This window comes from Hyperoodon ampullatus, assembly GCF_949752795.1.
Source record: "Hyperoodon ampullatus genome assembly, chromosome: 14".
NCBI lineage: Eukaryota > Metazoa > Chordata > Mammalia > Artiodactyla > Ziphiidae > Hyperoodon > Hyperoodon ampullatus.
In genome coordinates, this window is record NC_136927.1 from 30,530,318 (window position 1) to 30,541,513 (window position 11,196).

General features: G+C 51.7%; 1 protein-coding gene across 3 annotated transcripts in view; it reads left to right on the plus strand.

The window, feature by feature from the left end:
- Positions 1 to 6,606, plus strand: part of CIITA (class II major histocompatibility complex transactivator) — a gene marked incomplete at both ends in the record, with an annotated part of 47,431 nt that extends 40,825 nt beyond the window's left edge. For all 3 annotated transcript variants that reach the window (XM_079719612.1, XM_079719613.1, XM_079719614.1), the window contains 6 exons: positions 849 to 929; positions 1,499 to 1,591; positions 2,831 to 2,917; positions 5,337 to 5,420; positions 5,598 to 5,681; positions 6,531 to 6,606. In XM_079719612.1, the coding sequence (XP_079575738.1) occupies positions 849 to 929; positions 1,499 to 1,591; positions 2,831 to 2,917; positions 5,337 to 5,420; positions 5,598 to 5,681; positions 6,531 to 6,606 (505 nt within the window). The remainder of the gene's footprint in view (positions 1 to 848; positions 930 to 1,498; positions 1,592 to 2,830; positions 2,918 to 5,336; positions 5,421 to 5,597; positions 5,682 to 6,530) is intronic.
- Between the last annotated feature and the right edge of the window lie 4,590 nt (positions 6,607 to 11,196).

The following is an 11,196-nucleotide window of genomic DNA, read 5'->3' on the forward strand; positions in this document are numbered from 1 at the left end:
ATGAACATTTTAATGTCAAAAAAGTTCAAAGGATATAAGTTCAGAATAAAAGACTGTTCTTTACACTGAGTACACTTAACCATATTTTAAAAACAGGGACTTCCCTGGCGGTCCAGTGGTTAAGACTCCGCACTTCCAAGGCAGGGGCCGTGGGTTCAATCCCTGGTCGGGGAACTAAGATCTCACATGCTGCGTGGCATGGCCAAAAATTAAAAAAAAAAAAAAAAAAAAAGAACAAAGAAAAAAAAAACAAAATAGCCCTCTGTTGTCTTTATTTTTCTCATTCTCTCGAAATCTGGTCTAAATGTCCATCTAGGCTGTGTGACCTTGTATGAGTTAGTTAACCTCTCTGTGCCTCAGTTTCCCCATCTGTAAAATGGGGATAAGAATTGCTCTTAGCTCAGAGTCATTGTGAGGATTAAATGAGGTCTGATCTGAGTGATGGGCCCAGTGTGTTCCTGGCACATAAAAAGTGCTCAAGAAATGGTTCTATTTGTTGTTAAAAAGCAATGGCAAATAAGTAAACCATCTTTCTCATCACTGGTGGTGGTCCTCAGGCCAGCATTGGGAACCACTTCCCCAGGCCAGGGTGGGAGAAGGGTGCATGTGGATGTCAGCAGGAGTAAGAACTGGCTCCCCACTCAGAGATGAAAGATGGGGAGCCCCCAGCTGGGAGCCCAGCTGGCCTCTTGAGTGGGCTTTGTGAAATATGCCTGAAGCAGAAGGGATTGGGGTCCCACCAGGTGGAGCTGGGGGGAGGTAAGGCCTCATATGGGCCTGCCTTCTGTGGGGTCCAGTAGAGGGGCCATGACTGCTTCAGGGTCTTAACTCTGCTCTTTGCCTTCTAGGCTGGGCCCCATCTTGGGCCCTCAGGCTTTTCCCAAACTGGTGAAGAACCTTGAGGCCTTTTCTTCCCTTCAGCATCTGGAGTGAGTATAGACCCCAGAATCCCTCCTGGAGACCTTGGGCTTTGACAACTCCAAACCCTGGCCTTGTTTGTCCCTTTCTCTCTGTGTGTGTGTCCTGCTGCTTCCTCAGTGTGGCTGGTGTGAGTGACCGGATGCCCCCACTGCAGGGAAGCGATGGCAGAAGGAAATCGCCAACAATAAAAATAGGTTGAATCCTTTCGTGATCTTCGAAACTCTTTTCCCCTCATGTGCTGCTCCCAGCAATCCCATGGGGAGGCAGGGTCGGGGAACATGATCCCATTGTACAACTGAGGTCTCTAGAGGTTAAGGAAGTTGCCCCAGCTCACGGGGCTGCCAGGAAGGAAAACAGTGATTCAGGTCCATGGGCAGTTAGGGCCTTGTCCACTTGTTGGCCTGGCAGTCCCAGGTGATGATTTGCCCTCAAATGCTCGGAGCTGCAGCTGCATGTGGCCATGGTGTGTCCAGGGGTGGGAGCATGGGAGGAGGCCACTGCTGGGTCGGAGGGTGGGGGAGGATCGGCTGGCCTCCAGGGTGCTGGCTGATGGCCCCACATCTGATTCCATCTGCAGCCTGGACTCGCTGAGCGAGAACAAGATCGGGGATGAGGGTGTCGCCCAGCTCTCGGCCACCTTCCCTCAGCTGAAGGCCCTGGAGACGCTCAAGTGAGTGCGCTGGGCAGGCCCTTCCTGCTGCATTTGTCCCCAAAGTCCAGCTTTTTTATTCTTTCATTCACTCATCCATTCAATCGTGCATTCGTTTAATCATCCACCCATTCATTCATTCATTCAATCATTTCTTTAATCAGCCATTCAACCAATCATTTATTCATTTAATCAACAAATATGTAAGAAGCACTTACTGTGTGCAGACACCATTCAAGGCCCTGGAGACCCAGCTTTAAACAAAGCAAAGCCCCTGACCTCAGGGATCTTCTAGATGCAGTAAACAAGCAAACAAGCATCCATAATTATGAAGTGTACAGTAATGAATGTGAGCAATGTTTAGTAAGAGAAAGACTGAGGAGGTGAGACAGGAGAGATAGATTAGGATTTATCAGTAAAATATTATTATCAAAATAGTGAATTTCTATTTAAAAAAACTTCTGGGTTTAGGAAATAGCAGATGGATATGATGCAGGAGGTCAACATGATTTTTTACTGAACCTAAAGGGATCATCAAAATCTACCCACACTCTACTCCACAACCACGATCAGGGCAGCCACAGAACTCACCAGAATTCACTTAGGGATTTCCTTGATGGTAGGACACTGAGACTTATTAAGTAATTTATAGTGTTTAAGGAAACAGTGTGAGTAAGCTAGATTTCCCTCCCTTCGTCTTTCCTGACATCCTTCCTCCCTCCCTCCATTTCCCTCTCTCTCCTACCTTTCCTTCCTTCCTTTTTTACCCCACTTAAACATTTTCTGAGCTCCTACTATGTGCTTGGCATGGCTGTAGGCACAGGGATAGAGTAATGAACAAAACAGACTCGACCCCTCACCTCGTGGAGTCCACGTCATTAAACAAATAATGTAAACCCTTATGTAATGACAGTGCTGAAAAGTGGTCCAAAGGGAAAAAATGAATGCTATAAAATCATAAAACAAGTGTGGGAGGAAGCGCGATCTCTGTCTCACCTGCATCCTCACCCCCATCATCCCACTCAGCCTCAGGGCGTGACTGCATCGTTTTACTGATTTAGCCCAAGTCTACCCATAGCGCCCTCACACAGTTCAGCACCCACGACTCTCATCCAGGTAGAATGTCTTGTGCTTGCTGCCCTGGGATGCCCTGTGAGGAAGCAGGGGTTCCCAGCCCTGCCGGAGCCTGGGGTGATGGACACTGATGGGGAGGGGCATTCAGGTTTGGCCCTGAGCCCTCCCCTTGTTGTACTCCTGCAGTTTGTCCCAGAACAATATCACTGACTTGGGTGCCTGCAAGCTGGCCGAGGCCCTGCCCTTGCTGGCTGCGTCCCTCCTCAGGCTGAGGTGAGTGGGGCCCTCTGTTGGTCAGGTGCTGAGCTGGTGGGCTGGAGGGCGGGCAGAGAACCCCCTTGGTGCCAGCTGTAAGGTCCAACACTGGGACCCTGAAAGCAGTCACTTACAGGCTGTTCTACCACATCAGTGTTGCACAACTTGGTGGGGGTAGGGAGTGGGGGGCGCCGACCTAAAATCCAACATGAACACACACCCCTGGAGTTGGGTGATGCCACCGCCCTGAATGAGATTAGCAGCCCCTGGGGAAGGGCATCTGGCAAACTCTGGGCAAGTCACTTACTCATCCCGAGCCTCTGTTTCCTCATCTGGAAAATGGGTACCATGCCAATAGCCTATGGAAAGCGCTTGGTGCAATGCCTGGCTCTGGTGCTTAATAAATCTTGGTTCTCTTTCCCCAGGGCATGGCAGGACTGGGCCTTTTCCATGCCAGGGTGGTTTCTAGAATGCTGACTATGCACAGGTAGCCTTGGCTGGCTCTCGTCACGCACACATCAGTCCGTGCCTACACTGACACCTCTGGCAGGCCTTGGAATAGCACATTCTTGCTTTTGCTTACTTCCAGCCTGGTGCCTGGTGGTTCCCGGGGACTAATGGGTCCTTCCAGCCCATTATCCTTCCAGCCAGGGTCCCTGAGCGCAGCTGCATAGGTTGTGTGCTGTGCAGTCTGTAGTCTATGTGATTGGCACGCCCTAGAGTTGTGAGGGTATCTAATAATCTCTAATATCAACCATGGGCCAGAACCTGTGCTAGAAACTAGAGATACAGCTATGAACAAAACAAGGGTGGGTCTTGCTTTCAAGTTCCTTGCATAATAAATAAGTAAGTACGTGCATAAACGAAGTGTTTAAAATGCTGACTCATGCTGGGAATGAGGAAACTAACAAAGGCCCCAGAGGGTACCATAGGGAGTACTGAATTCACCAGGGAGGTCAGGAGACCCCTGAGGAGGTGACCCTCCCCCTTCTGTGGGATGCTCTCAGGGAAAAGCATTCCAGGGAGAGGGAACAGTAGAGGCAAAGGCCCTGAGGTGGGAAAGAGGTTGGGTCTTTGAGGGCCAGAAGGGGGGCCTCTGTGTCTGGCTATAGGGATTGAGGGACAGAGGGTGGGAGATAAGGTGGGAGAGGTCAGGGAAGGCCAGATCATGCAGGGAGACCCTTGCAGGCCAGGAGAGTGGTTGGAGGTTTTTCCATTGTGAATGGAGAAGCAGGTGGGGCATGTGGGAGTGATATGTGATCTGATTGACACTTTAAGAAACCTCATATTGGGAGTTCCCTGGTGGCCTACTGGTTAGGATTCCGGCTTTCACTGCTGTGACCTGGGTTCAGTCCCTGGTCGGGGAACTGAGATCCTGCAAGCTGTGCAGCATGGCCAAAAAAAAAAAAAGAAACCTCATATTTTATGGACTGTAAGATGCCATCCATTTGTAAGACACCATTAAGAGGACAAAACGCTACTAATTAAATGACATCCATTGATTATCAGACACATCCTGATCGCAATGATTTTCCAATGTGAACATGTACATCTTGGCATCAATGAAATATGGGAAGAATTCTCTTCCTGTGGGTGAGGAAGGGTCTCCTGGTTCTAAGATCCATCCCAGGAAGGGACTGTAAAACCCCTACCTGGTTCCTGCCCTGGTACCGGCCGACCCATGACATCAGGGGTTCCTGGAGTTTAGCTTGAATCCACTTTGCTGCAGTGTAGACTTGCTGCTTTTACATGCAGCCCTGCAGTGTTGCTCTGAGGCTGAGTCAAGACAAAGTCACGGCCTTGAAATTAGAACCGTGGCTGCACCTGGCTTGTTAAAAGGACGCTCGTTAATGAAGGTACAGCTTAAGTTGGCACCAGCGACACCTGTTGTGCTATTTCTGACACTGCTGATGGTGACTTAATTTACTATAGAAACCCGAGCCTGCCCAGTGACTGGGTTTCTCCTGCTATTCCCGATGCTGCCCCATCCCCCACAGTAACTTGTATAACCCTCACAAACCCCCTTGGGAGGTATAATAACCATAGTTAACACGTAGTTCATTCCACATGTCGGGCCCTGTTCTGGGTGTTTTACCAACATTAACTCATTTACTCCTCCCCACAATTACTCTATCATGCCCATTTTATGGAGGAGCAAACTGAGTCACAGGGGAGCTGAGTAACTCGCCAAAGATCAGACAGGCAGCAAGCCACAGAGCTGGGATTTGAACTTGGGCTGTTTCAGATGGGAAGCTACCTCCACTTAGTCCTGCTGCTTCCCTAAACTCACTGAGTGACCACAGAGAAGCAGCCTCACTCCCTGGGCCTCAGTTTCCCCCTCTATTAAATGGGGCAGTAATCCCGGCTGGGTGTGGCTCTCCCTGGGCCCTGACCCCCCAGCACCCCCGGCCCCTGCCCTGACCTCTGTCTCCGGCAGCTTGTACAATAACTGCATCTGCGACGTGGGAGCCGAGAGCCTGGCACATGTGCTTCCAGACATGGCGTCCCTCCGGGTGCTGGAGTGAGTGTGGGAGCCTGGGCAGTGGGGGTGGGGCCAGGACTTGGGAGGACCAGGGTCTCCTGCTGGCATCATGGGAAGGGCTGGGCTGAGGTCTGGTTGTCGAGAGCGTGGTGATGACCTTGGTCTGGGGCTTGTTGGTCCCCAGGGCCAGGATCCACAATGGGTTTCTCTTCCCAGTGTCCAGTACAACAAGTTCACAGCTGCCGGGGCCCAGCAGCTCACTGCCAGCCTGAGAAAGTGCCCTCACGTGGAGAAGCTGGCGTAAGTCTCAGCAGTGGTGGAGGGAGAGTCAGTGTGTGGTTCACCCTGTGAGCCCTGAACTCAAATCCCACTCTGTCCCTCGCCAGCGTTCAACCTTGGGCAAGCAGACACATCGACCCTCTGGACTCAGTTTCTTTTCTTCTTCCTTTTTTTTTTTTTTTTTTCCTTCTGGCAACACTGCATGGTTTGCGGGATCTTAGTTCCCGGACCAGGGATTGAACCTGGGCCCTCAGCAGTGAGAGCGCCAAGTCCTATCCTAACCACTGGACCACAGGGAAGTCCCTGGCCTCAGTTTCTTCGTCTGTATAATGGGAGTGACAATAATATTTACCCCCTATTTAAATATTTACATTTAAATTGTGGGGTTTAAATTTGTCAATATACTCAGAAGAGTGTCTGGTACACAAAAATGTTCTATATACTAGGCTGAACAATATGAAATTGCTTATATTCAACCATTTTTGACCTACACACCTGGCAATTTCATATGGTTGAAACTTATTTATTATTACATCACTATGATGTCTACTGTCCGGTACTGTACTTTATTGTCTTTCAAAGCACTTTTGTCTGCATAATCACTCATATCTTCTAGGAGGGATAGGGTGGCTCTTGTAAGACCCATTTTGCAGATGAGGAGAATAAGGCACAGATAGGTTAACTAACCTTTTTGAGATCACACAGCATGTCAGTGGCAGAATCAGTTTTTAAAAAGTGGTCTTGGGGCTCCTAGGCCTCTGGTGTCCCCATGACCCCACATTAGGCTAGGTGGGAGGAGGGATTTGGGGGCAGCTTGCGTTGGGGACACCCCCTCTCCTCTAACCTCTGTGTGCCATGCCCCCATCACAGGATGTGGACGCCCACCATCCCTTTTGGCGTCCAGGAACACCTGCAGCAGCTAGACTCAAGGATCATCCTGAGATGATCCAGGCTGTGCCTGGGACAAGGTAACTGAGGTGAGCTTGGAAGAAGAGAACCACGGGGGTCCCTGGGGACAGTGTCCTGTGAAGTCAGAATCCATAAAAGGTGGACGGGGCAGCAGGTGGGAGCTGGGTGACAACTCCTGAACCATGTGCCATCTGGGCCCACCCCGTATACCCCTGTGCTGGGCTCGGTGCGGTGTCTTCTAAAGGCTTTGAGGACTTGGGCTCTGAGGATCCTCCCTGTGGGCAGGCGTGGGACCCGGGGAAGGACAGGTGGGTCAGCCGTGCACGTCCCACAGCCCTCAGCATTGGGAAGGTCTGCCTTCGAGGACTCCCCAGCCATCCCGGCTGCTGTTTCAACCTGTCGGCTGCCCCGATGCCCGGCATTGTTTTCATAGGAATTTGCTCTACCAGTTTCCTGCCTCTCTCTGTGCGGATGACTGTCCCCTCACTTCCATGCTCCCCCGACCTGGGACATCCCCCTCCTCCATCCCTCCCATCCCCAATCTCGACCACACTTTATCCATGCGTTAAACTGCCCTGTCCTAAAGCTTCCTGATCTCCACCCATCCTGACCTCTCGCAGCATGTTCTCCGAGGACACTGACCATGCTGGACCCTGACCTGGTTATTTGTGGACACAGCTCTTCTTGGGCTGTTTCCCATGAGCCTCGGCGTCCTGGTGCCCAGTCCTGGTGGCTCAGAATCGGCCCCCGCCCAGCTGCGGAAAGGACCCATGGCCTGCTCTGCGAATAGACCCAGGCCCGGCCCTAGGCTCCTTCGGAGAGCAGGTTGATGTCAGCCCTGCTCAGCCACTGCAGCCCTGGCAGATGGGCCAGTGCCTGGTGGCAGCTGCTGTGCACCCAAGAGCCCTGAGGCATTCCCTGCAGTACACTGCAGACAGCTGTGGCCAGGCCAGAGAGAGGGATGAAGCAGCCACATCCCCACCTGCCCAGGTCCCTGCTGGCCTGGGGAGAAAGCACTGCTCCACGCTGCTCTCCTAAAGGGCAAGCTCTGAAGATACCAGCGACCATCCCCTGCCTGCTGATTTCCCAAACCATGACCGGCTGGGATTCTACAGAAACTGCCCTCTGTCTCTGGGACTCACTGGTTTGCACTAACTTTGTTTGCCAAGGCCAAGTCTAGGCCTGGCCAGACACACTGGACCTTAGCAGGAAAAGAGCTGATGGTACACTAACAGAGGAGGGGAGGGGCGATGGACTGAAACCACGTCTACCTTTTAGCCTTCATTTCCTGTGTCTTTTTTCACTACATGATAAATGGCTCATTTAATCCCACGGGCAGGTCCTGTGTTTTAGTTTATACTGTGCTTACCATTTTGGATGCCCACTCTTCCGGCTAGCTAATGCATCACAAACCGCCCCAAAACGCAGTGGCTTAAAACAGCACACACATTTATTCTGCTCACACACCTGTCTTTGGGCAGGGCTTGGCAGGGACAGCTCGTCTCTGCCCCACTCAGTGTCAGCTGAGGTTGTCTGGAGGCTCAGTCACGCATATGTCTGGCACCCGATGCTGCCCAGCGGCTGGGGGCCTTGGTTCCTCTAAGGAAGTGGCAGGGGGACTCTCCCTGTGGGCGAGTTTGGGCTTCCTCACAGCATGGTGGCTGCGTTGAAGGGTGATCACCCCAAGAGGAAGAGAGGTTGTGGGGGCAGAGGAGACCGAGACCATGGGGAACAGCCCTGCCCTTGCTGTAACCCAGCCTTAGAAGCTGTCACACAGCATCACTTGTGCCATATTCTACGGCAAGTTGACGGGGGCCCTTGCTCTCTTGCCCTCCCCACCCCCCTCAGCCCAACACACACAGCAGAGTCCACTTCGGCTCAAGTCCTGTCTTTCGGGAAAGGATTTTCTCTATGGCTTCCTACCATTCTTTGGAAAATTCATTATTTGGGGGTCAGCAAGGCTGAAGCACCGTGAGCCTTGCAGAGTGTTTTCCTCTGTTTCTGACCCTCTGCTCTACCCTGTGACTCGTTTCTTAGCTGAGCTGGAATCCGGCCCTGGCCAAGGCAAGCCTGCAAGGGACTTGGCGGCTTTGCTGTCTACACAGAGAGCTGCCAGGTCGGCTGTTGTTTTTCACTGGGGCACGGCTGGCTCGGTCACAAGCCCTGATTTGGGACAACTTGGCCCTCTGCTGGTGGCTGTGGGAGCTGTCTGTGCTCCAGTGCGCCAGCCCCGATGCCTGGTTCCTCAAACTCTCCTCCTCTTCCCAGTAAGTGGGTATTGGGGGTCGGGAGGGTCTGACCCCGCTGCCCCGCTGGCAATCCTCGCAGAAAGGTAGTGCCTTCCACCTTGGTCCAGTGGCTAAGGGCATCAGGCCATGTAGCTGGGCCATCACCCCTCAGGGTGTGCCTGCATTTGTGGACCTTGTAGAGTCCACGGAACTCCCCCTTGTGCAGCCACAGGAAGACAGTCTCCTTCTGATCCAGGCATCTACTGCACCCTTCAGCCAGGCGGGGTGGGCACAACTGTCCCCACTGCTTTTGGTCTGTTCAGAGGTGATAAAATGAGGTCAGAGGCTATAATTATTCATAGTAATGACTTTAAATGATAGCTACCACTTATTAAATGAGTTGATACCTGTAAAGTGCTTATCACAGCACAAGGGACACAGTAAGTGCTCAATAAAGATTAGCAAGTATTATTACTTTGTGCCAAAGTACTCACCGTGCTGAGCCCCACTCCCCCCATCAAGAGGGACCACGCTGTAGGGTCAGGCATCTCAGACTCTAGAGCTAGACTGCTTGGGCTCAGTGTCCAGCTCACCACTCACTTGTGCAAATTACTTCTCTGTGCCTCAGTCTCCTCATGTGTAAAATGGGTATAATCACAGTACCTTCTTCATGGGGTTACGTGGAGATTCAATGAGCAAATATGCTGAGAACAAGAGCCTGGCATCCAGTTCCCTATGTGTGGGCTGTCATTATTACACACATCCGTGTGTTTCATTCTCACCTCTGCCTGGAATGTTTTCCCAGCTCTTCACATGGCCTGCAGGACTCAGTTTACAGGACAGCTCCTCAGGACGGTAGTAAACGCAGACACCCCTCTCCCAGCCTATCCCGTTGCTAGTTTATCTTTTTCACACTTATTTGTTGTGTTGTCTGCTCTTGTCCTAGGATGTGAGCTCCAAGAGGGCAGGTAACCTGTCTGTTTGTTCATTGCTCTGCAGAGGCACCCTCTGCACCCAGCAAGGTGCCTGCACATAGTAAGGGCTCAATAAATGTTTGTGGAATGAATGAATAATCCTCACCACAGCTTTGCTTTCTTTATTTGCTGTATTCATGCCACAAATATATAGTGACACCATGGTGTATTCAATAAAATGCTCAAGGCCCCTGCTCTGTTAAATCTTGCATTTTAGTAAATTTAAAAAACTCCCGGGGCAAGGCTGTCGGGTGTGGTTGGGCAGTCTGTGCACTGCACAAGGTGCCTGGACAAGGGAGCAAATGGGGGCTACAATCCAGTCTGGGCTCTGCTTGCCAAGCTGTGAGTCCTGGTGTGGAGCAGTGTCTGCCCAGAGGGGCACCTTTGTCATTAACACAAACTCATCTTATGAGGTGGGTAAATGACTGGCCCCATTTCACAGATGTGACTTGCCTAAGGTCACACTCCTGTAAAAGAGGGAGTCAAGATACAAACTCCACTTCTGACTTCTCTGGAGGGTCACTCTGCAGGCATAGGAACCGGGTGCTGGAATTGCTCCCCATTTGCTGGGTGGGAGAAGTGATGCCCAGAGGAATCAAGGCAGCTGACGTCTGGAGTCACACTGTCCATTGACGGCATGATCCCACGTTCAGTGGACTTCAAGGCCATCCACCTTTTAAACCCTTGCCTTTCCCCTCAGGCCTCTCTCCCAAAGAAATGTCTCCCTTCTCCCGCTCCCCTTTGTCTTGAATGTCTTCCAGTTCACATTTCTTAGCAACCCTACTTAGAATCACATGAAGACAGGTGGTATGTAACTGCCTTCTCTTGAGTTCTGCTGGACCTTTCCTCTCCCACACCTTGGTCTCCTCACCTGTAGAATGGAGCTGACCACCCATTCCTTGTTCAACACAGTATGTACGTGAAGGTACTTTGAAAAGCATCAGCTGTTCTGCAAACGGGGAGAATTACTGCACGTGGACCCAACTTCAGTCGTTCGTTTGCTCCTTCCCTCACCCGCCCACTCCCCTCACCTTTAGGGGAGATCTACCATGTGCCCAGCACAGGGGATCCCCACCTCCGACTGCTCTGGGATTCAGGCCTGATTTTCAGCTTGGCCGCCAGGCCTTTCCCTCCACAACCAAGGAGGGCCCTTGCTTGTCAGGCTCGTGGAAGCCGGGAAGGGGCCGGGTTGGGACTCCGACACCAACGCAACTTGGACAGACTCTCCAAACCCCACTGGATCTCCAACTGGGGAGGCCCTGACCCTTCTGCCCTTTGTCAACCATGAGGCTCTGTGGACTCCTTTCCAGAATCTCAAAGGAAAAGAACAGAACAAACACCCCCCCACCCCCGCAGGGCCCCAGGGGTTGGAGTTGCATACATTTTTTTAATTGAAAGAAGTTAGCCTCCTATGTATTGCTTTGA